Genomic DNA, 27,990 nt, shown 5'->3' on the forward strand with positions numbered 1-27,990 from the left:
AACCAAGATGGAGGATACATGTATATACACTGCTGAACCTTTGTTTGAATCTCCAATTGACCATTCCAGACTTGACACATCAGGAAATCCTGATTTGAGTCAAGAAAATTTGTATATATGAGGGTGTGGATGGGGGAGGGCTCCTTCTGTTCTGTATTCTTAAATTTTTATAGCCATTTTCTCTATTCTTTATTAATTTGGCATGAAAATCTCTAGTCTTTATATTTAAGCATCCCATTATTCTCTATTTTGTTTTTTTCTCAATTTTTGTATTTATTTAGCCCTTCATTCTGCACATTCTTTCTCCTATTATGTATACATGTACCCCTTTCAGACTCTCATGTATATACAGCAATAATCAGTGCTGTGTTGATGTAACAAATTTTTCACATCTTCTGTATCATCTTGCTCTAACACACAAGTTAATAAGGCAATGCTGCAATTTTTGTTTTTTGTTTTTCAATTCAGAAATAAAGCATAATTTATAGAGAACAAATGGACATTTCAAATAGATTATTGTTTAAACATTTTTGTTGATTCTTATAAACAATGAATGAAGTAGTCCATTTTCCATGCTTGCCAAAAAAGAAGTTCCACTGGCTATTTTGACCTATAATTTACTATAGATTTTTATATATATGTACATTTGTATATAGATTGTTTTAATTGACACACAGAAGTATTTTTCACCAGAGTCAAGTAATATAAAATATGAATCAGTGTTTATATTACAAATCCATTTACTTCAAAGGTGATGAGTTTTGGCCGCCTAGTTAAAAATATTTTATTTCCAATATAAGTGGCAATGTATATAGTTGATTTTTTACCTGTGTTAATAATACTTATTTATTTAGTGCTTTTAATGGTTTCTTGCTTGCAGTGCTTTTTTTTTTTGGAAGATATAATTTCATCTGATGACATACATGTATATACACGTGAACTTAATACCTCTAAAAATTTGATCCAGCTCAAAAATATTAAATTACCAATTTCAAGAAAGTATCTAAAATCATTTTCAGTGCTGTTTTATATAATATTGATACTTGTCAAAGTACTTTAATGTTGTGATTATATAAATTTTTATTGTACAGAAAGTAGCTACATGTATATAATTTCATTTTCAGTGCTTTTTTATATAATATTGAAACTAACTTGTGAATTTTCATGTGTTGTGTTTTAAAAATTTTCCTTGTATTAAATTTATATACCAGGTCTATCAGTTTTATTGAGTGTGTAACAACAGAAACAGCAACTTACCAATACAACCAAACCAAAAACATGAGAGTCATTAAAAAGTAACGTGAATGAATGTGTGGATTTCCAATAAGACAACTTTATTGTCTAAAGACCAAGGATTTGAACAAAAACATGTCACCTGCACTGTACAACAATAAAAAACCAATTTATTTAAATATAAATATGCTATACATTCATACATCAATATAGTATACCATATTTATATTGTCCTACATTCTATATTGCTCTACTTTTAGTAGTAAAAATTGAGAACAGTTACAAAGATGAAAAGAAATTATTGAATAATTCTCAATGAAATAAGATTTAATTTTCGTCCTATATGCTACCAAAATACTACACACTCCATAACGTACTGTTTATCACATTCAAATAATTGTTTCAGAATCCGTGAAAGTCCCAATCATGCCAATTGAATGAAACTGGAACCAGTAAATGTACATGTGCACTCATTGGATAACTTAACTGGACAAATAAGTCTGAATCAATATTGTATATATAGTTTCACCAAGAAATTTCAAAGAAAATCAAAAAACAAAGAATAATGCTATAAATTTAAACTTGACCTAAGTATGCATGAAATAGTTGCCCCTGAACAGTATGCTGGTATAGGTAGAAAGTATAACAAGAGTGCACACGCTGAAATGTCTCGTCTTCTTTACTTATCATTGATATTATGTTGATAGTCCTAAATATAAAGCTTTATTACAACTGTCACATAAACTTAACATTAACCAAGTAAACTCAACATTGACCAATGAACCATGAAAATGAGGTCAAGGTCAGATGAACCATGCTAGGCAGGCATGGACAGCTAACAATTCTTCCATACAACAAATATAGTTGACCTATTTCTTATAGTTTAAGAAAAACAGACCGAAACACAAAAACTTAACACTGAGCAATGAACCTTGGAAATGAGGTCAAGGTGAGAAAAAAAACTGCGTGACTGACATATAGATCATAAAATATTTCCATACACCAAATATAGTTGAACTATTGCATATAGTATTAGAAAAAAAGACCAAAACTCAAAAACTTAACTTTGACCACTGAACCATGAAAATGAGGTCAAGGTCAAATGACACCTGCCAGCTAGACATGTACACCTTACAATCATTCCATACACCAAATATAGTAGACCTATTACATACAGTATAAGAAAAACAGACCAAAACACAAAAACTTAACTATAACCACTGAACCATGAAAATGAGGTCAAGGTCAGATGACACCTGCCAGTTGGACATGTACACCTTACAGTCCTTCCATATACCGAATATACTAGACCTATTGCTTATAGTATCTGAGATATGGACTTGACCACCAAAACTTAACCTTGTTCACTGATCCATGAAATGAGGTCGAGGTCAAGTGAAAACGGTCTGACGGGCATAAGGACCTTGCAAGGTACGCACATACCAAATATAGTTATCCTATTACTTATAATAAGAGATCTTAACTTTTTTTTCAAGTAGTCACTGAACCATGAAACTGAGGTCAAGGACATTGGACATGTGACGGACGGAAACTTTGTAACATGAGGCATCCATATACATAGTATGAAGCATCCAGATCTTCCACCTTCTAAAATATTAAGCTTTTAAGAAGTAAGCTAACGCTGCGGCCGGATCACTATCCCTATGTCGAGCTTTCTGCGACAAAAGTCGCAGTCTCGACAAAAATTACTCAAATGGGATTAATTGTCATGAATATGCAACACTATATATTGCTACTGGACATTATAAAGCAAACAAAAATCAATGCATCAGGATCTCGTTTATGGATTTTTAATGGTCCAGAGACAATAGAACATACATGTATTAACAAAAGATCATTGAAGAATATGACCGAGCTCTACTTCTTGCTTTGGAAAGGCTGGCAGTTTCAGTGGTTGTGGTTTGTTGTTGAATATAAACTTGTTTTAATTTCATTCATTCTGTGGTATACAAATCAGGCAGCTAGGTTTTCTGAATTTATAGTTTGTATTGTTTTACATTTGTCATTATGGGGCCGTAAAAGCTTACTATGGAGTATAGGTTTTGCACATTGTTGAAGACCCTACAGCGATCTCTAGTTGTTTACTTCTATGTTATTTGGTGTCAGGTGGAGAGTCTAATCATTGGCAGTCATACCTTATTTTTATATAATGACATACATTATTGAATGGAGATTGTGGAATATTTAATAAATTTTATTAGACAATTTCTTCAATCAACAAAAGTATTTCTCTGGCAAGTTCAATATCACCAACACCAAGTGAAATTATGTCTTCTTCACAGTAAAGATAAGGCGCGTTACGAACGATTTCATTGATTGCTGAGTCGTTGAGATATGTGCAGCCTGGTGCATCCTCATCTTCAAGTATACTAAAAAAATCGAGCAAGTTCTCTTTCAGGAGAATGCTTTCATTGTCACTGATATGTCTGTGTAGATCAGCATCTTCATCTTGTAATTTATATTGTTGCTGTGTCGAGGCAATATTATGAATAAAGTCTAATCTATCACAAGACCCACATTCACAGTTTGCTTTGCAGAATGAGCAACATTTACAAGTCTTTGTTGTGCTGCGGTGTGGCTTATTGTCTAGACTAAAGTAGTCACTCAAAATTTCTTTGCAACATTTCACTTTCTTGCAAAAATCAACTACACTTTCTTTACACCTGCCTTTGGAAATGTCAAAACTTGAATAATAAACAACTGACAATGCATGTCTTCCGTCTCGACCTGCTCGACCACTCTCCTGAGTGAATTGTTCTAGTCCACGAGGAGCACCCCAGTGGATAATCTGCTCAACATCTGCAATGTCAACACCCATTCCAAATGCAATTGTTGCAAACACAACACGTACTTTGCTATCTATCTTTGGAAATTCAGACATAACATGCACTTTGTTTGTTTCAGCTGTAGAACGATGAAACATGGCAATGCGTCTACTGTGAACATCATCTGCACTTTCTGAAAGTTCATAGAAAAAGTATTCATATAATGCTGCACATGAACTTATGTTACGACAATAGACAATGGTCTTTTTAGCCTTTCCTTCTTTCACCTTTATATCATCCAATATCCATTGCAAGTCGCTCATTTGCTTAGTGGTTTTCTTAACAACGTATGTTAAATTAGGTCTTTCAGGAAGCATCCATATTGTATCTGTCCTGTCTTGGTCCATGTTGAGTTTTTTCAGAATTTCAAGTTTCATTTCTTTGGTTGCAGTTGCTGTTAGAGCAACAAATGGTGTTTTCTCAGGAAAAATAGATCTCAACTCGTCTAGCATGGAATATTCTTGTCTGAATTCAGCACCCCTGAAAGGACAATTACAAATATTATCTACTGACTTCTGATCATGACATATCACAAAAAAAAGTATAAAGGTAAACAAAAACTATATCTTTACAATTTTTACTAACCTGCCAAGATTAATAAAACTCATTTTTATGCCGCCACAAAAGACGGAAGTAAATGTTACAATAATGGTTGTTATGGCAACATTATCAATAAATATAGATAGTGAAATAAAAAATTGTTAAGATAAAAAGAAAATAAAAGTAAGTTGAAAGTAAATAAACGGCAGTTAGCTGTATATCCCATTTTATTCAAATACACAGAAATCCTTTTCAGCTTTTTTTGTTTGGAGAATTTGATGTAAAAAAGTTAATCTCTAGTACTTTATTTGGCTTTTTAAACATTTTTTGATTCGAGCATCACTGATGAGTCTTTTGTAGACGAAAAGCGCGTCTGGTGTAAATATAAAATTTCAATCCTGGTACATGTATCTATGAGTTTATTTGACTAGTACTGAAATAGCCTTTTAAGGACCTTAATACTTTTAAGATGGCCCCAATTTAAATTAAATGACAAAAACAATAGAGGAAAATAATTCTGAAAATATTAAATTCTGGTGTCACTGTGTATACATGCAACTAGAAACTGTCCTCACCATTCAGTTATACAGTGGGCCTCATCTATGATTACAGCTTTTACAGCAGTGTTGAAATTTCCACTTGTAAGACTTCTTCTCCATAAACCTGGCAGGAGTGCAGCCTCAGGGGATGAAAAAACTATAGAGTAATCTCCTGCAGATATTCTATCAGCCACACCTGTAAAACAAAAATTTTGAACTTTAGCCAAAAAATGTACATACAACACATAAGGGAAATAAAAAATTTCAGAATGAAAAAATAACACAATAAAAATACATATTATATAATATATCTTATTTGCACAAACTCATTTTTTGTACATTAATTAGGCCGTTAGTTTTCTCGTTTGAATTATTTACATTGTCATTTTCGGGTCTTTTATAGCTGACTATTCGGTATGGGCTTTGCTCATTGTTGAAGGCAGTATGGTGACCTAGTTGTTAATTTCTGTATCATTTGGTCTCTTGTCGAGAGTTGTCTCATTGGTAATCATACCTCATCTTTTTATAATCATTAACAAGAAATGGTTGAGACCTGTTGCAAATATTAAAATAAATAAATAGTAATTGACATGAATGAAAAGTTACAGATTATTATATTGCTTTATAAAACTATCTTTTATAAATATATTTAAACACACAGGGACTCGGTTAGCAGATTAGGATTTTTCAGTATACAGATATGGATAGAAAACTGCACATTGCTAGAAAACAAAGAAATATCGATAGATTTTTCTGTATACGGATATGGATAGAAAACTGCACATTGCTAGAAAATAAAGAAATATCGATGTCATCGTCAAATATGTTAATAAAGTAATACAAATAGACAGGAAATACTAAAAAAAAATATAAAAAACATTGATTAACAAAATTTTAATCTGCTAACCGAGTCCCTGTGTTTAAATACTCTGATATGAAAGAGAAAGACAGTCTTGCCAGTCTTGGTAATAATGATGAGCTTTTGTTTACCAATTGAGGTATTTATATTAATTATTATGCATATCAGTTAACTTGGAAGTTCAGTTTCAATATTCATGATAAAATTTCAACATAATTTTTTTAAATATAATATCATTCTAGTAAATATTATGACTAATTTATGAGATAAAAAAAAACATCAACCTTCCCCCTTTTTTTAATGACGGATTCTCTAACTAATTAAGGCCAACCCTCTCAGTAAATCGAAATTACAATATATTAACCTTTATCTTTTTGACATTCTCCTACAACTGTGGCTGTTATACCCATGTCTTGAAGCTTTTTCATCTGATCTAACATGAGGGCTTGTAACGGTGATATAACCAGAATTGACGATTTCTTCGTTGTTGTCATCTCAAATAGCTCTGGTAAATGGAAGTAAATGCGGGATTTTCCATATCCAGTTGGCAATACAATGAAACAATCCTTGTTTTTCAGGATGGATTTGACAGAATCTAGTTGTTTTTCTTTGAATATAAAGTCGTATCTATCTTGTATTATTTGAAGTGATTGGTCAGCATCCATGTTTGTTTTGAAATACCCGCATTAAAAGTTACAGGAAGTTGTAAGCGCGCAAAATCGAAGGTTGAGTTCACTGATTGGTTCCCTCTTACAGGGAACGACTGACGAGATATTTGCACTGTATGCCTTCAAGCCCTCGATAGGCTATAGGCCGCTAGAGGGCGCAGAATTATTCGAGTTACTCCTTTAATGTGTTTGAGATTTTATAAAGGACTTTCTGTTTTGAATTTTCCTTGGAGTTCGGTATTTTTTGTTATTTTACTTTTTACTGCTCTAGTTTTCAGTTTTCTATTTCATTTTTAAACCACTAAAATTAATTTGAAACCAAATTACCATTATATGTATTAATCACTATTATAATTATTTTATATCAGCTAAACAAAATATTGTACCATATTAAATGACTTTTGATGTATTACTACCATTTGATTATTAAGTTCAATTTAAGAAAAAATACAATTTTAACCAACAATTAAAGAAAAATTGATGGTAAAAATAATATATCCATCTACATGATATTTTAAAAGAAAACCCAAATTATTAGATAAATCCACTCTTTTTTCAGTATTTACTCTAAATAATATAAATAATTTCAAGAAATACCTGTTTTTAACAAACATTTTTATGCAAATTCGATACTAAAAATAGAATTAACCTGCATTATCTGTATATTATTTGACGTCAACTATGAATTTCCAACCATAGGACTTTTAGACATACCAAATACTCTCTCTAAAACCTAAAATGAACTGCAATCTAGTCACAACACCTTTCATAATTTTAAGAAGAATTTGGCAGGGTTTTCCCATAGATGCCCATTTATAAGGTAAGATTTAAACTGTTCTCTGAAAATTGTCTTTATGCAGTCAGATGTTAAATCTTCCCTTTTCCCCTTTTTAAATGTTAAAAACTTATTTCACTCGTGATTATAAGACATAATCCAAACTGTTTCATGCATGGTTTCTTGGCATTTTTTAATGAAGTTGCAAGTCAAACTAGAGCTAAAAATTAACAAATGCATTTTAAAGACTGAGCGAAAGTCATCAAGACTGGAAATGAATTTACACCTATATACATGTATACCTGGGTAAGATTTCATATCATCTATGACTCAGATCAGCCTTGACAAAGAATATATGTCTTCAACTTAAACAGCAATGAAGACAGATATGTAACATTAACAATGAGAAGGACATTAAAGCAGGCCGGACTTCTGTTTTTGGGAAAAAGGGAGATCTAATTTTCTGGGTTTTTTTTACGGGAGCAAATATTTGATTCAATATGTCTGATTGGCTTCTTGTTTTTAATTCCTGGTTAAACATCTTCCAGTCTTCACGATAAGCTTTTAAATCTGCAGGCCCTGAGCTCAATTTTTGGAAAATTTTAGTTAGATTCTGTTGGCCTGTAGGAATGATTTTTACAGGCCCGAAAGGAATTTTACAAGCCTGGGCTACTGGGCCTGTGGTTCAGCATGAAGACTGATCTTCTCAACAACATTTTTCTGGTAAAACATCTTTTTTTTAAATTATTTTTAAAATTTTCTGATTTAATCATCTTTATTCCTACAAAACTTCTCTGCTCTCTTCATATATCACTACTGAAGTATATATATATTTTCTTTGAAGTAGAAGAACTTCCTATACTGAATCATTAATATTAACTAACCTGTTCACATAGTTCTTTGACAGCTGTTAGATTACCATTAATACAAGATAAATGTAGTGATGTTTGTCCATAGTTATCTCTCTGTCTTGGATTAAAACCAGAATATATCAACAATCTCATTAATTCATTTTGTCCTGAAAAGGTAATTTTGCATCATCATGTATAATGACATTCTTATAAGTCACAGTTATTATAATATTGAGAAAAATATGATAAAAAAACATTATATGAGATTTTTTCACATTACACCGCATTTCAAATTTTAATATACATCATACTTTCAAACTTTGCCATTGTGATCACTGCATAGGAAAATGTCAGTGTATGTGATGCTTCATTTTGTAGATATAGGGTAAGGACTTCTCCTGTCTTATACAGGTAACAACTTAGTAGTGAACCACACATCAATCAAGTGTCTCCTTCTTACATGCAATATTTGCACACTATTCAGTATTGAAAATCGTGATTGCATAAATCTATGTCATTTAGACTATGTTGGATGGTTGTCTCGTTGGCAATCATACATGTACCACATCTTCAAAATTCATATAGATAGTGGCGTGTATTCATCTTCTGATTGTTTGTGGTCAGAAAAAAACTGATAACAAAATTTTTCCATGTATTATTACCTGTCTTGAATTTTTTTTCTGTCATAAACTTAAATAAAAAAATTCTGAAGAAATACACAATATGCTATTTTATTAAATGTATACCTTTAAAAGCTGCCCAATGTAATGCATTATCTCCATCCCTGTCTACTATCTGTAGCCTTGCACCTTTACCCATTAGGTAACCAGCTAACATTGTGTGTCCATATTGTGCTGCCACTATTAATGGTGTACATCCTTTATTGTCAACAACATCTATAGAAACACCAGCCTGAAGTAAGATGTCAACTATTGCTACATGTCCATTCACACATGCCCAATGAATTGGACGAGCTCCTAGTTCATTATTGCTTGCCTCGTCAACAGGGCCTTTGTTGTCTAAGATAAATCGAAGTATAACAGTATGGCCTCCAAGACATGCCCAGTGGGCAGGAGTGTGTCCTTTATCATCTCTGAGTGAGAAAACTGAAGGTCCATCTTCAGCTGCTGTTTGAACTGGTACCAACATACTGAAACAAAACAGTTTCAAATGTCCAGACATATTTTTTAACATGTTTAAGGAACATCCATACAATAATAAAAAGACAGTAAAGTATATTCATAACTACATTAATTGTATGGTGAAAACTAAATCTAATTAGAATTATTTTTAACAAATAAAATGTTACCTACAATGTAGGACATTTAGGAGTAACCCCCCCCCCCCAAAAAAAAATTAATTTGAATGGTGTTTGCTTTGAATAGAACATCTCTGTCTTTAAAAATACAGTTATTAGTTATGGTCATAATATAAATATACAGGTTATGTACAAATTGCTGTTTTGTAAACATGAACAAGCAGATTCATATATTTTGAAAGAACTATTTTTTGCATAAAGATAATTTTCTATTGAAAACTGACAAAAATGTTTACCTTATAATGGCCAACAAATTGTCATCACAAATGAGAAGGCCCTGTCATGAGTTTAAACTTTCAAGTGTCATAGGTTTGTCTGAATGCTGATTCAATTTTGTGGTGTCATGAAGGGCATTTTTAGCCAAAAGCAAATGATGAACCTTTATCATTTGTTTATCAAAGAAATTTGTATACATGTATATATTGTTCACAATTATCTTAAAAATAAAAAACAAAAGTTTCTCATGCTTTTTACTTTTAGCAGTAAACAGGTACATTTGTACAATGTAAACATGGTAAACACTTAAAAGTATAGCTCATCCTGCTTTTAACAGCTCATTCAGACTATTACATGTTTATTAATAACACATGCATGACATAGCTGAGAAGGTGATAAAGCAGATTGATACCCTGTGAAAACATTGTTTACCAAGGCAAAGCAAGATTCACAAAAAATTTTCATGGGGTAACAATCTGCTCTATCACCCTCTCAGATGTACACGTGTTATTAAATTTATTAAACTGAATGTTCTGTCATTATTGTCTTTAAATATCAAAAGTGAAGTAGTAATCTATGACTTCATGTACATACAAGTTACTATACATTAGAAAAGAAATAAAAGTGAAGCAATATGTATTTATTTTAAGTTGACATTCTATAATAAAGGCCTGAGGCCGAAACTTATAACTTTAGCATAATCTTTTCAATAGTAATTTCAATTCATCATTGTTCATTGTCTTTTAAATTGTTGATTTTTTATTGGTCTGCATGAGAGGTGACATTTAAAAAATTGTCTGGAGTAAAATGTCTCCCACATATTTACCAATCAAAATCTGGCAAATTATCACCTTTTACATCTAATTTTTTAGAGAAATTTCATTTTCTTAGGATCTCCTGTAGTTGGTGATCGCAATACTGGTATACCAGTATTGTCCACAATACTGGTATAAAAATTTTGTACCAGTATTGTAATTTTTTTTTAAAAAAACAGCAATACTGGTACATTACTGATATACCAGTATTGTAGTTGTATTGTTCACTATACTTTAAGGTGTATAATGAAAAATGAATTTTAAGCAAAATTAGATATTGAAGATCAATGAAGGGAGATTAAATGAACTCAAAAAGATTATAGAAGATAATTGTGAAATCAATTAACAACCAGTTAAAAATAATTACTATACTTGTACAAATAAACAAAAGATTATTGTAATTAACTCATCTTATTCAAACAATTGTTAATTATATAAATAATTGCTAATAATTTTATCATATTTCTATATTTTATTTAATTCAATTTAGATAAAATAAAATAAAAGCTTTATTATCTGAGTTATTATTTAATAAATTCAAGCAAATTATTACACTATGACACTGTAAATTCAGCATTTACATGTATGCCATCGTATATTTTGTAGATATTTTAATACATGTATACTATAAGCATTTGTTTGTCTTTATTTTCTTATCAATCTTTCACAATAAACATGATAAAAGATATCAATAATCCATTAAACATAAAAAGTTGCTTAATAGGGGAACCTGATTATAATCAAATTAACTAGTTTGTCTACATGAATTTTAAGGGTAGTTAAAGAGGTTGATTCAGAACCGTGGGCAATACAATTTGAAGCAGATATATCTACTGGTACAAATACTCAAATACTAATACTAGACAAGAACGGCTCCTACAGTAAGAGAGCTGTACAGGTGCTATCTAAACAAGCTTGTAATCTAGTAAGCGTAAGAGAAAGTCCACAGACTGAATACATAAATATCATTATAGGAAGTGGGGGTTGCAGAAATGCCATCTGAAGAAGAAATAAACAATACCAATGCTGATGATACAGAAGCTATAACAGCATTAATGTCAATATAAAATTCACTAAAATATACTATTGAAACTTGAAAGAGAAAGCTGGAAGAAAACATAGAAGAAAGTAAATAGTTTGTTATAATGCTGAGACAGTACAGTTCCCTTAAGAAAAAAACATCAGAAGATTTAAAATTTTCTTTGATTACAATCACAGTGTACCATCAATGGCATCATCAGTTAAACATACAATTGTCATGTCATATGTTAATATCATTATCAATATATATGTGACACCTTTAATAAAAGATTAATTACCTATATGTATTGTTTATTTTAAAAAAACACAATACTGGTACAATACTGGAATACAATACTGGTACAAAATTTTTATACCAGTATTGTGGACAATACTAGTATACCAGTATTGCGATCACCAACTACAGGAGATCTTTTTCTTATTTTTCATGTTTTTCATTCGGATAATAATCATAATAATTGAATAATTTGCAACTATAATAAAGTAGCAATGCTTTAAAATATATTTTTCTAAATGTTTATTACTTTTTCCATAAAAAAAATCCTCCTAAAAATAATAATAAAAGTTTAATAAAAAAAAATAAGTGTGTCCGTGAAATTTTAGACTACAATCCCAAGTATGATTTAGTATTAATGCAGAAACTGCAATTTAATTTCAAAAGAGACAAATATTGACATTAAAGCTAATATATCTCAATCCAGCTACATAAGCTCAAAATGTAGATATCATTGAACCTCGTAAATGACTAGCAACATTGTAAACAAACACTCATTTCTAAATTTAAACAATAACTTTTAACTTTAAAACTTGTTTTCATTGCTTCATTTAACAAGTAAAATCCTTTGAATCCTCATAATTAGTTACTTTACTTTACAAAACTCTCTGTGTTTCATAGACATTAGTAAAACATGTAAAACAGATAAGATGATGTGATGTGCAAGAGAAAAAGACGGATGTGTGCAATTGGGATGGATTTAGAGGTTGAAATTACCCAGATTTGATTGCATCAAATATTGGATGATTAGGAGGACTTTTCCCATCTTTGACCGTATTTTCCGTCTCTCCAGGACCATTTTTATGATCCCTGGAGGCTGGTGTTTGGTTAGTTGACATGTTTCCCTTCCGAGATGTTCCAACATGTACATAAATTATTTAACGGATTTACAGACGAAACGAAAGATTATACGAATCGAAAGATTATACGAATCGAAATTCGGAAATCGGTCAACCCCACGTATAAACGGTGACGTCATACAGAATAAAGAGATGTGATATGATTGCTCATGAACATGTCAACTATCCAACAGAGTCAAAATGAAGCGGGTTTCAGCAGGGACTTTCTATACTAACAAAGTCCCTGGTTCAAAAAGTCAGCTACTACGACTACTAGGCTATATGTTTCCATGCGACCGTGGCATAATTGATTTCCAATTAGGGGCATTACACTTTTAAAAATAGTTGATTGGCACCGATTTTCGAAATGTCCGAGACATTGGTGATATAAGTTTAATAAAAAATCTGGAAAGAATTGTACGCGTGAGAGAGCTTTCAATGCCATTTTCCATATAATTAATATTTTCAAGGGGCATAACTCTTTTATAAATAGTTGATCGACACTGATTTTCAAACTTGTTTGACATTGCTGATATAAACCTCTTATATAAGTTTAATAAAAAAAAAATCTGGCAAGAATTATACACGTGAGAGCGTTCACAAGATCGGACGTACGGACACACAGACGCTCAGACGCTTTGGAAAATTGCATTCAGTAAGCGCTCCCCGTGTACAATTCTTTTCAGATTTTTAACAATATCATCACTTACTGACTTCCACAATGGAAACTGTAAAAACCAACTGCATAAAAACTAAAGAGCTTGCTTACAAAGCATGATATGTCACACCAAAAGTAGAATAATTCAGTGTTGTCTAGGATCCCTGGCAGAAACAACAAATAAATAAAATCGAAACTGTGATCCAGGGAAGAGCTGTCCGGTATACATTAAATCAATACAGCTACCAAAGTAGTGTACTTATAACCGCCATGCTTGAACATCTAAGCTGGTCAACATGGACTACATGGCAAAGAAGAAATCTTGCATCAGTCACAAAATACAACATCAATTTGTTTCCATCTCAAACAAGCAATATGAGTTAAGCCATTTTCAACTGCTTTTTATAGTTTGTTCCGTTTATATTGTGCTGTAACACCACTGTCCCAGGTTAGGGGAGGGTTGAGAGCTCAACCAGTGCTTGGAAATAGTTTTATGCTACACCCCTACGTCTTTTTCTATGAAAGAGATACGGAAAAAGTGAACCCATTCAAAATTACTAAAGATAGATTCCCATCAAACAAACATTTCATTCAACCCGTTTGAAAATTAATCTTGATGCATCGACTACACTTGTAGACTTGATTCCGATCATTTTTCCTCCTTCTAGTTTTTCATGTCAGGTAGGAAATTTAAAATAGTAGTTCATAGGGATCTTCATGCCAAACCACCTGTGTTTGGTTTCTGTTCTGTTCACTTCAGGGTACATTTAGCCTGTGTAATTTATTTCTATCTTTACACAGTCATATTTTTCTAATAGTGTCAATTTCCATACTTTATCAAGTCAAATACATTGTATTCCGTCATACATGTCTCATTCCTTAATGAAAACCGGAGAAAGGAAGAAAGACCATTCACAATTTGTCTTACATTTGTTTTTCTCTCTTTCAATTAAATAAAAAAAATATATAAACCTTTCAGATATAGAGTTCATAAGAAGGAAATATTCCCTGTGGAACACCCCCCCCCCCCCTTTTTGTGCTCTCTATTTTCAACCCTCTAATTTAATTAAAAGTAAAACTTTGATTTCTAACCGATCTATTCATGTACCGGACCGGCAACTTTTTTTTATTTAATAAGAAAATATACAGTGCCGTTATACACATGCATGTTGATTGCTTGGAGTACCCGCCCGAAAAGAAAGAAATAGTCCAACTCCAAGATACTATATTCCTGAATCACGTGATTTTTACTACGTGGAGCTTAAATTAGAATAAATACCGAATATGGAAAGTGAAACTACAATTCATAACATAAAGTCGGTTGGCAAATAGAAGAAAAAAAAAGATTTTTTTTGGCAAAGGGTACCGGGGTAATCCTCTTTGTGTTAAACATATACATGAAATATTTGCCACTGCCCCTTGTCTCGGTTCTATGAATGTTTACCCTGAGTTTTCTATCTGTTACTAAACAGGTTTAACCAGGCACATTCTTCATATGTCTGTCCCAGGTCATGAGCCTGTGGTTCAGTGGTTGTCGTTGGTTCGTGTCCGTCATGTTTGTTTTTTGTATATATTGTTTTGTTATAAATTAAGCCGTTAGTTTTCTCTGTTGAATTGGTTTATATCGTGGCCTTTTATAGCCGACTGTACGGTATGGGTTTTTCTCATTGTTGAAAGCCGCGTGCGGTTGCCTGTAATTGCTTACATCCACTTCATTTGAACTTGGGTGGATAGTTGTCTCATTGGCAATCATACAGCATCTCCTTATTTTTATGATATACATACTTATAGTACCATCAAAAGAACATAACTTTATACAGCCGTTATCTCCCACAAATTACCATTTATATTCATTTTTTCCTAGAAAAATAAGTTTGTGGCCAGAAGCCTGCATTTCAGTCTTGTGCAAAATCCCAAATTGAACAAATACATATTTTATCTATAAACAAAAATATTAATTAAAAAATGTTTTTGAAATTTATTGTAAACGTGTTCAGATTTTTTAATTTTCCCTAGCAAATACCTTCTGGTAATCTTCAACATATTGAAGTTAAAAAGTATTAAGTTGATGAGGTGCAGCACGGACAGACGGACGGACGCACGAACGCACGTCCATCCGTCCGATATCTCTGTATCCCCCGCAACGCGTCGCACTGCGGACAATAAAAGGACAAAATAAACTTCTTGGTGCGTGGCTACATTCAAAATTACATACATCTAAATTAAAACCATTTGTGTTTATAATTTTCTTTTTACATCTGTATCAGTGATTTAAACCAGACTTATATAGAAAATAGTATCAGAAGTATTTTGCAGGTCTACCAGTAAGGACAGTGTCGCAAGTAAAACAGCACGTGGAGGATTGTGATTTATTATGATCTACTTAATGAATAGGATAGGCGTCTGTAGAATGTGGACTTTGGGAAAATATATTACAATTCGTACAATATATTATTAAATATAGTTGCCCAAACTTGAAATGTTTAAGTCGTTTGTATCAAGTGATCTCTTATATATTTGATACAATATTTGACGTGATAGTGACACTGGTGCCAGTCTTGATCATGTCAGTATTCATTAAATTGGCGTTATGTTTGCTATTTTTTGTTCACCAGGAACAATGCATTCCTCATGTTTATATTTAAAGTAAACGGACTCCACTGTCCTAAACCAGCTAAATATACTAATTTCAAAAGATCCCGGTGGTATCCATTTAAAAATAGTTTCCAATATGAATAAAAAAATATAGAGAAAAATGGATCAAAGAAATAAGGGTAGAGAATAATGGGTGCTAAAACATAAAGAATACAGAAATGAAGGACCCCATCCAGACCCTCGTACAAGTGTCTATCAATATTTCAATATCTTTTAAACAAATTGAAAGAATTGGTCCTGTCTTGTTTCATAAAAAAGAATGACCAACGTAGATACACGTATATCTCGTCTTATGGAGGGAAAATCGTATTTGTAAAAAATCACTCTGATTCAAACAAAAAAAATCTCTGATACTGACATTACCCGCCAAGATTCATACAGGAGCTTCTTATAGGAAGAAAGAAAAGAAGCTAGCAGTATCCTTTAACTTCGCTTTCCGCTATAGATGAAGTCCTCTCACTAAATACTTCAAATTTTGGTAACTTTGTTGAACGCATCTACCCCATAGAGCTTGAAAAAAAGGATACAACAGATACAGTTAAGTCTGCCTCATATCTTGACCTATGTCTAGAAATTGACAATGAGGATTGGTTGAGAATGTGACCTCAGTACCGAATTAGACTGATCACCGAGTTTATGCTTACATGAGCAACACGACGGGTGCCACGTGTGGAGCACTTGAGGATCTGCTTACCCTTCCGTAGCACCTAAGATTTGAGACCTGAGATCACCCCTGGCAGTTTTTGATTGGGTTCGTGTTGCTCAGTCATCAGTTTTCTATGTTGTGTTTTGTATACTGTTGTTTGTCTTTTGTTCGTTTTTCGTTTTTTTTTGCCATGTTAGTTTGTTTTATGACCTATTATGAGTATGAATGTTCCATGTGTTCCTTTGGTATCTTTTGCCTCGCTATGAAAATCACTTCAAGACTTAAAAAGTTGTAGACAGTAAAAGATCCGTCATGAAAACCAAAATCCCGTTATTGAAAACAAGAACAACAGTACGATGTAAATAAAGGCAACAGCAGTTTTCTGATGGCCTTCCTGTCTTTGGACAAGCACAAAAAAGCTAGAAAACTGCTCTGTCGTTACGTAACTGAGGGACAACTGTACTAGTAATTTGACGTGAGCGTACATTTGTTTTTTGTTTTTTTTCGTTTTGAAATATGACAACGGTATATGTACAAAGTCACGAAAGATATATAAGTCACCTAGCAATCACAAATAAAGATAACCGTTCATATTGCTAGATAATATGTTATTTTCAAAACATAAAAATACCAACAATAATGAAAGCTTACATATTCTAACCAAAAGTATCATAACATTTTATTGGTCTAACATAAAGTAGTAAAGTAAAGTAAAGTAATCTGTATTTAAAGTCGGGTTGCATATATACATAATAACAAGGAACATATGAGCTCTTAAGAGCTCTTTAACCGACTGATATTAAATAACAAAACATACATGTAATATCATCAGATACGTATACAACACAAACATACAGACAGCACATACATGTATTAATACATAGATAGCACATGCAAAACTAGTAAAAGCTAAGCAAGATCAGAGACATATATATATATATATATATATATATGTGTATATATGTCTCTGGCAAGATATATATATTAAAACAAATGTCAAATATCAGCACATAAGAGCACACATTATCTAGATCCAAGTAGCACATGCAAAATTAAACACTATAAAGCACAAGCAAAAGTCTGAAAGCAGCTACAGCACAGGTAATGCATAAGCAAAACAAAGAAATGATAAATAAAAATAAAAAAATTGCAAAAAATAAAAATAAAAAACATAGTATTGACAAGAAAATTATTACATAATATTAACTATGATATTCAAATCGGTATGGAACCTGTGGAATATTGTTTTATGTGACTATTTTAATTGCCTTCACTGTTCTAAAAAAGAATAGATAACAATTTCGTTCCACATGAAAATCTACAAATTTGAATTTCGGTACTCCTCAAGAGTTTAGTTCAGATTTGACGATAAATTAAGAAGGCCGGAAATTTGATAAATAATGGCTGCTGCTATGGATGTCGATGACGGTGATCTTGGAGAATCTTCAGGTTTGGGATCAGACAAAGCTGGAAAAAAGAGATTTGAAGTTAAAAAAGTAATATATTTCGAAATTTTATCAAAAATCTGTTCCTTGTTCGACAATATTATTTACACATCTTTTGTGTTACTGTTAATTCTATTTTTAGAGTTAATCTGTTAACCAATAAAAATTATTGGTAAATTATATGAGGCAGCTCGAGTTTCCTAAATAGGAAATAGTGGTATTAGTTATCACTAATAGCTAGTCAAGATAATTTTACTATTTTATTTTATCCAAATGACTTTAATCGATACCTCGCCATCATAATTTTTTTAAATAATTTCTGATGAAATTATAATTTTTCGCTATATAGTCATTATAGATGATGATTGAGTTCTCTCACTAAATAATTCAACATTTGGTGACTAGGTTGAACTCATATATCTGTTCGAACTTGAAATAAACGATAAAACAGGTACAGTTAAGTCTGCCTCATATCTTGACTTACATCTAGAAATTGACAATGAGGATTGGTTGAGAATGTGACCTACCGAAATTAAACTTACTTATCATCAGGTTTGTAATTACATGAGGAAAAAAAAAACAGGTGCCACATGTGGAGCAGGATCATATAAATTACAGACCAAGTTTAACTATACATTGACACCTTTAATAAGCCTTTATTGATACAATAACATGTACAGCTAATGGTAATGATAAAATGCATTATTGCAATTGCTGGTTACTCACACCTAATATCAAAGGAATTACAACTATCTCTGTCATATTGTAGATTGATTGTCCATGTATAAATAGTATATTTTTCAATCTTTTCTATTTTAGTGGAATGCTGTAGCTCTATGGGCCTGGGGTATGTACATTATTAAATTGATAAATTATTTCAGGTGGACATGTACATATATTATTATTACATTGATAGAAGTTTTACATATGGATTCAGAGGGGAGCTTTCAAAAACAATAGTTCAAACCGGTCACATGTTAATGTGCCAGTCCCAAGTGGTGAACATTTTTCAGTGGTCTTTAGCTATAATATCTTAATGATGTTTTATCATGTTTATGTCCTTTAAATAATTTGGTACTCACAGGATGAGGTATTTTCTATAGAATTTTGTTTACAACTTCTCTAGACTTTAGAAGAGATCCAAATCCAAAGGGATTTTCAAACTCATAAGTCAAAAACAAACTGACCATACCATAGCAAAAAACGAAAAGACAAACAACAGTACACAAAACACAACATAGAAAAACAAAGACTCAGCAACATGAACCCCATCAAAAACCTGGGGTGATCTCAGGTGCTTCAGACATTGTGGTGTATAGTGCACATTAATAAAACATGGATACATGAATGTTGAATTTTTATTCAGATAATGAAAAAAAAATGGAAATCATTGAACTTATCATGAGAATTATACCTGAATTACAGTTATAATTACATTCTCTTTATTTCCAGACATTGTGGTAGACAACTGTGCTATCTGTAGGAATCACATCATGGATTTGTGTATAGAATGTCAGGCTAACCAGGCCTCTGCCACCAGTGAAGAATGTACAGTAGCTTGGGGAGTATGCAATGTAAGTTGATAGACAAAAAGGCTCATAGCAGGATTTGTATCAATAAATTAAAAACAAGAGGTATAATAAGAACCCTTGTTTTTTTTTCCTAATATTAAGCATTGCCTGCCCTTTTATCATCTTGATGATTTAAAAAAAAAATGAAAATGGAAACTTTTTATACTTTTGATTGGAAGAGTCTTGTTGTTATCAGAGGTGATGACTGAAAACCCATAGCCCTTTGATGATTTTGATTATCTTCTATCTTTTAAAAAGAACACACTTTAAATAAAACCTAATATATTGAGTTTAGTATAATTAATGCTAGAATATGTTTCAAGAATATTGAAGATAAACAAATATTATCATACCCCTCCCCCTTCCAATTTGACATGGAGTTTCTCCAACTGATGCTGAATCAAAGGATATTTTGCTCAGAATTTTGGGCATCAGTTTAAATAGAGGTTATTTTTTTTATGAAAGCAAATTAATTTGATTCAGCACATTTAAGTGCAATAATTATAAACTCCAAATAATCAATAACACACCAAAAAAGAAAATAAAGAAAGTATTTTCAAAAGGATGACAGACAATTTGACAAAAAGGAAAGTTTAGTGAATAATAATATTTCAGCTAAAAGTAATTTCATTCCGTGTCTTATGTTCATGTTCAATGCCAGCTGTTTCTTGTAATTGGAAAGGCAACTTATTTTTAAGGAAACATTATGAATTATTTAAGGCGAAGGTATAATAAGGCCATTTTATTTTGCCCCTGAATATTTAGATATGATCAACTGCCTCAAAAATTATCAAGAAGACATTTTGCTGCAAGTTTTATAGTAATTTAACAAGTCTTCTTTACCTTTCATTTAATTTTACAATACAAATAAACATGAACTACTGACTGAAGACAGCTTGATTTCAAACCTTGATTGATTGAAAGTATTCATTCTATTTGCACTTGCATTTCTAACATTAAAAACTGAATTTGGCTCTCCTAGAGTAGTTTGGTAAAATTTCTGCCCCATTGAACAGTTTGATTAGATGAAAGAAACTGTGGTTGGATCAGATTGTGTTTATAGATATAAGAAGATGTGGTATGAGTGCCAATGAGACAACTCTCCATCAAAGTCACAATTTATAAAAGTAAACTATATATTAAACTACTTTTGGAAGAGTGTTTTATTTTTTTGTCAGATATTTTAATGGTTATTGAAGAAATAAACTGCTTGTTTAAACATTAATGATGTATTTCTTTGAATGATTTCAGCATGCATTCCACTTCCACTGTATATCCAGATGGCTAAAGACTAGACAAGTATGTCCTCTAGACAACAGAGAGTGGGAGTTTCAGAAGTATATATTTCCAGAATTTAGATGAATTAAATGTTGACATTCACAATTGATACTTTAAATAACAAAAGCATGTTTTAAGTCCAAATTGAGAACTTTTCCTCCCACACAATATTAAATATTAAAGGATGTATTGGTTTTAATAATCATTATCATTTAATTGTAGTGCATGCATTAACTCCACTCAGGAGAGATTCATTTAACTTATCTGGTCACTTTTAAACATGTTATCAGTATGTTTTTATTTTAAGATTAAGGTTAATATTGTTTAAAAAATCATTTCTGTTAATTTTTTATAGTAGATAGTAGTAACTTTATGGTGATTACCTATATTGATATATTTTTAAAACAGTGAACTAGTAATAATATGGGAGACAATCATATATTTCAGATATGGACATTAAATTTATGGGTCTTTGGTAGAGTACGACCTGTTAGTACAGACTGTTTGGACTGATGCCACAGAAGATTGATGTAGTCATATGATGATCATTTCATTTACATTTTGATCCTTTAAATTTACATTATTTGTTACTCACAATTTGTTTGAGTGTTGTAAATAATAAAAAAGTCCATTTGATTGCTTTCCATATACACAAAGTTTCAATGAAATCAAATCTTTCAGAAACTGTCTAGCTGGTCTCTTGGTAACATGTTCCCCTTGAGTGAAGGAGGTCGTGGGTTCCAACCCAGGCCTGGTCAAACCAAAGACTAGAACATTGGTATTTGCTGCTTTAATTTTAATACCATATTGTCATGTTCTGGTCCTGAATATGCATTTAATTTGCCACTGGACATTAAACAGCCGTTCAAGCCGTCCCTTCGTCCAATCTTTCAGGTAGATGATAGTGTAGCAGTTTGATAACATATGCAAATAAATTTAGATGATTTCATGCACATACATACATTTTCTACTAATTATATGCTTATTTAGTTTAAGATTTGAGGACTTATCCAACTATAATTATAACTTGCTCAATTATTGCATATACCAAAACAAGATATGGTAGTGTATGTTGCCAAACAAAAGTAATTATAATATAACTCCCATGTAAAGAGTCCATCTTTAACTTTCAAATCCCATGAAAGAATCACTTTTTAGCTCACCTGGCCCAAAGAGCTTTTCTAAACACTAAGTGTGTCGTCCCTTAACTTTTACAAACATCTACTACTCTGAAACTACTGGGCCAAGATGGCAGATATGGCTAAAAATAGAACATTTTAATAAACCTGAAAACCAACATGACAGACATTGCTAAAAATAGAAGATGGGGGTAAATGCAAGTTTTGTCTAATATCTTGAAAATCGCTATGAATCGAAAAATTCTGATGGGGCAGAAATGTTCAGAATGTTGAGATCTACCTGCTGTCAATTTACATCAAGACTGTCAGACGTTTTCTTATATGAGTTATTAAGTCTCCCAAACGAAGTTTGGGAAGACTTATTGTTTTTGCTCAGTTCTTATTATTATTATTATTCTTCTTCTTCTTCTTCTTCTTCTTCCTCTTCCGCCGCTTTTAAATTTGAACTTGTCCGCACCCGTTCTCCAAAACCGCTTGTCAGATTAACTTAGGGTTTCACAATATGTTAGACTAACATGTCTAGTGGTGCAATCAGGGTTTTGTTTGTGCATTGGGGTTTATAAAGGGGTACTTTGAGGTGCAAAAAGAAAAGAGGGTTTTACTATAGAACCCTATGGGATTTTATTTTTAAATATTTTCAAATGATTATAAATTGAAAACTGTTTGTGATAGACACAATCTTTTGAATTGAAAATGTTCTAAATGATAAAGCCCATTAAATGAAATACAGGGTTAGTCCCCAGGGGTCACCCCCACCCCCTGCCATTTGAGAAAGTTCTAATACCTTGTAAATGGTCACGATCCCCACCCCTAAACCATATATATTTTGGTTTGTCATGCTAAGATGGTTTGAATGATATACAGGGTTAGTCCCCAGGGGTCATCCCGACCCCCTGCCATTTGAGAAAGTTCTAATATCTTGTAAATGGTCGAGATCCCCACCCCTAAACCATATATATTCTGGTTTGTCATGATAAAGCACATCTAATGAAATACCGGGTTAGTCCCCAGGGGTCACCCCCACCCCATGCCATTTAAAAAAGTTCTAATATCTTGTAAATGGTCAAGATCCCCACCCCTAAACCATATATTTTCTGGTTTGTCATGCTAAGATGGTTTGAATGATATACAGGGTTAGTCCCCAGGGGTCATCCAGACCCCCTGCCATTTGAGAAAGTTCTAATATCTTGTAAATGGTCGAGATCCCCACCCATAAACCATATATATTTTGGTTTGTCATGCTAAGATGGTTTGAATGATATACAGGGTTAGTCCCCAGGGGTCATTCCGACCCCCTGCCATTTGAGAAAGTTCTAATATCTTGTAAATGGTCGAGATCCCCACCCCTAAACCATATATATTCTGGTTTGTCATGATAAAGCACATCAAATGAAATACAGGGTTAGTCCCCAGGGGTCACCCCCACCCCATGCCATTTAAAAAAGTTCTAATATCTTGTAAGTGGTCAAGATCCCCACCCCTAAACCATATATATTCTGGTTTGTCATGCCAAGATGATTTGAATGATATACAGGGTTAGTCCCCAGGCATCACTAATGCATATAACTTTACTGCACCAAATCAATTTTCACTGGACTTTGCCCAATGTCAGGCGACCCTGGGAATTACGAATTATGGGAGCTTCGTTTGGGAGACTTCGTAACAGCATCCTGTTACAATCATTTCTTGTTACCCTTAAATGTCAAATTTTACCAATTTTTTTCATTCTTGCCTATTATTTGGAAAACTGTAATAGATAGAGACAAACTGTAACGAGGAAAAATGATCAGCAAGACAAAATCTACAAAAGTGCAAATGGCTGAAATCATCAGAGGACTCGTTATTTGAGTTATTGCTCTTTTTAATGACGATTTTTTACCCATTATTTTGCATTTTTTGCCTATTACCTTAAAAATTATAATAGATGTATAGAAACTTTAAATAGCAAAAATGATCGGCAAGACAAGATCTACAAATAAGCCATCATGGCTTAAATTTAAAGTCGACTCCCTAATGGAGTTATTGCTGTTTAAAGACGATTTTTATTCCTCGCAACTGAAAGTTGGGGCATATTGTTTTACACCTGTCCGTCCATCCGTCTGTCCCAATATGGGTATATAGTTATTCCAATTAACTCCTACAGTTTGAATGCTAGGAAGTTTTCTCTTTGCTGGCTGTTTGTACATATATTGAAGGTGTACATGTGGTCAGGGTTTTGATTTTTGTCGAGCCTGCGACTTTTGTCGCAGAAAGCTCGACATAGGGATAGCGATCCGGCGGCGGCGGCGGCGGCGGCGGCGGCGTTAGCTAACTTCTTAAAAGCTTTATATTTTAGAAGGTGGAAGACCTGGATGCTTCATACTTTGTACATGGATGCCTCATGTTACGAAGTTTCCGTCAGTCACATGTCCAATGTCCTTGACCTCATTTTCATGGTTCAGTGACTGCTTGAAAAAAAAGTTCAGATTTTTTGTAATGTTAAATTCTCTCTTATTATAAGTAATAGGATAACTATATTTGGTATGTGCGTACCTTGCAAGGTCCTCATGCCCGTCAGACAGTTTTCACTTGACCTCGACCTCATTTCATGGATCAGTGAACAAGGTTAAGTTTTCGTGGTCAAGTCCATATCTCAGATACTATAAGCAATAGGTCTAGTATATTCGGTGTATGGAAGGACTGTAAGGTGTACATGTCCAACTGGCAGGTGTCATCTGACCTTGACCTCATTTTCATGGTTCAGTGGTTATAGTTAAGTTTTTGTGTTTTGGTCTGTTTTTCTTATACTGTATGCAATAGGTCTACTATATTTGGTGTATGGAATGATTGTAAGGTGTACATGTCTAGCTGGCAGGTGTCATCTGACCTTGACCTCATTTTCATGGTTCAGTGGTCAAAGTTAAGTTTTTGAGTTTTGGTCTTTTTTTCTAATACTGCATGCAATAGGTCAGCTATATTTGGTGTATGGAATGATTGTAAGGTGTACATGTCTAGCTGGCAGGTGTCATCTTACCTTGACCTCATTTTCATGGTTCAGTTGTCAAAGTTAAGTTTTTGAGTTTTGGTCTTTTTTTCTAATACTATATGCAATAGTTCAACTATATTTGGTGTATGGAAATATTTTATGATCTATATGTCAGTCACGCAGGTTTTATTTGACCTTGACCTCATTTTCAAGGTTCATTGCTCAGTGTTAAGTTTTTGTGTTTTCGTCTGTTTTTCTTAAACTATAAGCAATAGGTCAACTATATTTGTTGTATGGAAGAATTGTTAGCTGTACATGCCTGCCTAGCATGGTTCATCTGACCTTGACCTCATTTTCATGGTTCCATGGTCAATGTTTAGTTTACTTGGTTAATGTTAAGTTTATGTGACAGTTGTAATAAAGCTTTATATTTAGGACTATCAACATAATATCAATGATTAGTAAAGAAGGCGAGACATTTCAGCGTGTGCACTCTTGTTATTGATATTTGCTCTTTTGGGAGATAGTTGAACTTTGTCATTTTTTGAGTATATAGAAATAAGAAGATGTGGTATAAGTGCCAATGAGACAACTCTCCATCCAAGTCACAATGTGTAAAAAGTAAACAATTATAGGTCAAAGTATGGCCTTCAACACAGAGCCTTGACTCACACCGAACAGCAAGCTATAAAGGGCCCCTAAATGACTAGTGTAAAACAATTCAAACAGGAAAACCAATGGTCTAATCTATATAAAAAAACGAGAAACACTTAACCACATCAACAAACGACAACCACTGAAACAAGTTCCTGACTTAGGACAGATGCAAACAAATGCAGCTGGTTTAAATGTTTTAACGCGCCAACCTTCACCCTAACCTGAAATAGTAGTGTAACATTACAACATAGAAAGACGCACTATAAAATATCAATTGAAATGGCTTAACTCAATCAAAAAGACATATTAACAAAAACAAGTAAACATACACTGAACCAATAAATTTGATCAGTGACACAATGTCAAAAAGACAACTATAACCTTGGACAAAATGGCTTTAAACAAAATAACGTACACAGGTAAATTTAAATAGAATTTTGTTGTTAGTACAGAGATATTGCTCTTTTGAGAGATAGTTGAACTTAGTCATTTTTGGAGTATATACTTGCATAAGAGGGGCATAGCATTTCTGGATAACTCCTCCTACAGTTTGAATACTAGGAAGTTTTCACTTTGCTGGCTGTTTGTACATATATTGAAGGTGTGCATGTGGTCAGGGTTTTGATTTTTGTCGAGCCTTCGACTTTAGTCGAAAAAGCGAGACATAGCGATCCTACATTCCGTCGGCGTCGGCGTCGTCGTCGTCGTCGTCGTTGTCGTCGGCGGCGTCCACAAATATTCACTCTGTGGTTAAAGTTTTTGAAATTTTAATAACTTTCTTAAACTATCCTAGATTTCTACCAAACTTGGACAGAAGCTTGTTTATGATCATAAGATAGTATCCAGAAGTAAATTTTGTAAAAATAAAATTTCATTTTTTCCGTATTTTACTTATAAATGGACTTAGTTTTTCTGCCGGGAAATATTACATTCACTCTGTGGTTAAAGTTTTTAAAATTTTAATAACTTTCTTAAACTATCCTGGGTTTCTACCAAATTTGGACAGAAGCTTGTTTTTGATCATAAAATAGTATCCAGAAGTAAATTTTGTAAAAAAAAAAATCCATTTTTTCCTTATTTTACTTTTAAATGGACTTAGATTTTCTGCCAGGAAACAACACATTCACTCTGTGGTTAAAGTTTTTAAAATTTTAATAACTTTCTTATACTATTTTGGATTTGTACCAAACTTGAACAGAAGCTTGTTTATGATCAAAAGCTAGTATCTAGAAGGAAATTTTGTAAAAAAATAAATCCATTTTTTCCGTATTTTACTTTTAAATGGACTTAGATTTTCTGCCAGGAAACAACACATTCACTCTGTGGTTAAAGTTTTTAAAATTTTAATAACTTTCTTATACTATTTTGGATTTGTACCAAACTTGGACAGAAGCTTGTTTATGATCAAATGCTAGTATCTAGAAGGAAATTTTGTTTTCTTCCAGTTAACATTACATTCAGTCTGCAGTTAAAGTTTTTTAACATTTATTAGATTCATAAACTATCCGGGAATTTTATCAAACTTGGACAGAAGCTTCTTACAATCAAAAGATAGTATCAACAGGAATATTTTTATTGATTTACTTCCTCATTTTTGTTAATATTTGCTCTGTTGGGAGATAGTTGAACTTTGTCATTTTTTGGAGTATCAACTTCCATAAGAGGGGCATAGCGTTTTCAGATAACTCCTACAGTTTCATTGCTAGGAAGTTTTCACTTTGCTGGCTGTTTGTACATATATTGAAGGTGTGCATGTGGTCAGGGTTTTGATTTTTATTAATATTTGCTCTTTTGGGAGATAGTTGAACTTTGTCATTTTTGGAGTATATACTTGCATAAGAGGGGCATAGCGTTTCCGGATAACTCCTCTTACAGTTTGAATGCAAGGAAGTTTTCACTTTGCTGGCTGTTTGTACATATATTGAAGGTGTGTATGTGGTCAGGGTTTTGATTTTTATTAATAATTGCTCTTTTGGGAGATAGTTGAACTTTGTCAATTTTGGAAAATGACGCTATCAGCGGCATGTTTCCGATACAATTGACCAGAACTTACGGAAGTCGATTATTGCCTCCGCCTACCGCACTCGGTTTTATATTTACTATTTAACACACTAACTGGAATCTGCTTGTATTACGCTACACTCGAACAAAGTGTTGTAGTC

General features: G+C 32.7%; 3 protein-coding genes and 1 long non-coding RNA gene across 7 annotated transcripts in view; 1 reads left to right on the forward strand and 3 right to left on the reverse strand.

Annotated features, from left to right (window-relative positions):
- The window catches only part of LOC127714155 (uncharacterized), a 34,108-nt gene extending 21,263 nt beyond the window's left edge, over positions 1–12,845 (reverse strand). For all 3 annotated transcript variants that reach the window (XR_007987578.1, XM_052220171.1, XM_052220170.1), the window contains exons 1-3: positions 12,693–12,845; positions 9,058–9,461; positions 8,345–8,478 (exon numbers count right to left, since the gene is read on the reverse strand). Coding sequence is in view for 2 of the 3 variants with exons in the window: in XM_052220171.1 (XP_052076131.1) it covers positions 8,345–8,478; positions 9,058–9,461; positions 12,693–12,814 (660 nt within the window). In the remaining variant the exon portion in view is untranslated. The remainder of the gene's footprint in view (positions 1–8,344; positions 8,479–9,057; positions 9,462–12,692) is intronic.
- Positions 3,384–6,714, reverse strand: LOC127714157 (uncharacterized). 2 transcript variants are annotated; one of them, XM_052220172.1, is made up of 3 exons: positions 6,382–6,714; positions 5,195–5,354; positions 3,384–4,559 (listed from the first exon to the last, which is right to left on the reverse strand). In XM_052220172.1, the coding sequence occupies exons 1-3, from the start codon at positions 6,680–6,682 to the stop codon at positions 3,452–3,454; spliced, it is 1,569 nt and encodes a 522-aa protein (XP_052076132.1). In that variant the 5' UTR covers positions 6,683–6,714; the 3' UTR covers positions 3,384–3,451. The 2 variants fall into 2 exon arrangements, with proteins under 2 accessions (XP_052076132.1, XP_052076133.1); XM_052220173.1 differs by lacking the exon at positions 3,384–4,559 and having other exon boundaries at positions 5,097–5,354.
- Positions 12,846–18,134: 5,289 nt separating the features above from the next.
- Positions 18,135–21,703, forward strand: LOC127714159 (E3 ubiquitin-protein ligase RBX1). Its single transcript, XM_052220179.1, has 5 exons — positions 18,135–18,269; positions 19,038–19,065; positions 19,671–19,792; positions 21,041–21,126; positions 21,515–21,703. Exons 1-5 carry the CDS (start codon positions 18,174–18,176, stop codon positions 21,525–21,527), a joined length of 345 nt encoding a protein of 114 aa, XP_052076139.1. The 5' UTR covers positions 18,135–18,173; the 3' UTR covers positions 21,528–21,703.
- Positions 21,704–24,419: 2,716 nt separating this feature from the next.
- LOC127714164 (uncharacterized) lies at positions 24,420–25,677 on the reverse strand. The gene is made up of 2 exons (XR_007987589.1): positions 25,220–25,677; positions 24,420–25,072 (listed from the first exon to the last, which is right to left on the reverse strand). It is a non-coding gene; the product is annotated as an uncharacterized LOC127714164 (long non-coding RNA).
- Between the last annotated feature and the right edge of the window lie 2,313 nt (positions 25,678–27,990).

Source organism: Mytilus californianus, unplaced genomic scaffold (assembly GCF_021869535.1).
Source record: "Mytilus californianus isolate M0D057914Y unplaced genomic scaffold, xbMytCali1.0.p SCAF_9, whole genome shotgun sequence".
NCBI lineage: Eukaryota > Metazoa > Mollusca > Bivalvia > Mytilida > Mytilidae > Mytilus > Mytilus californianus.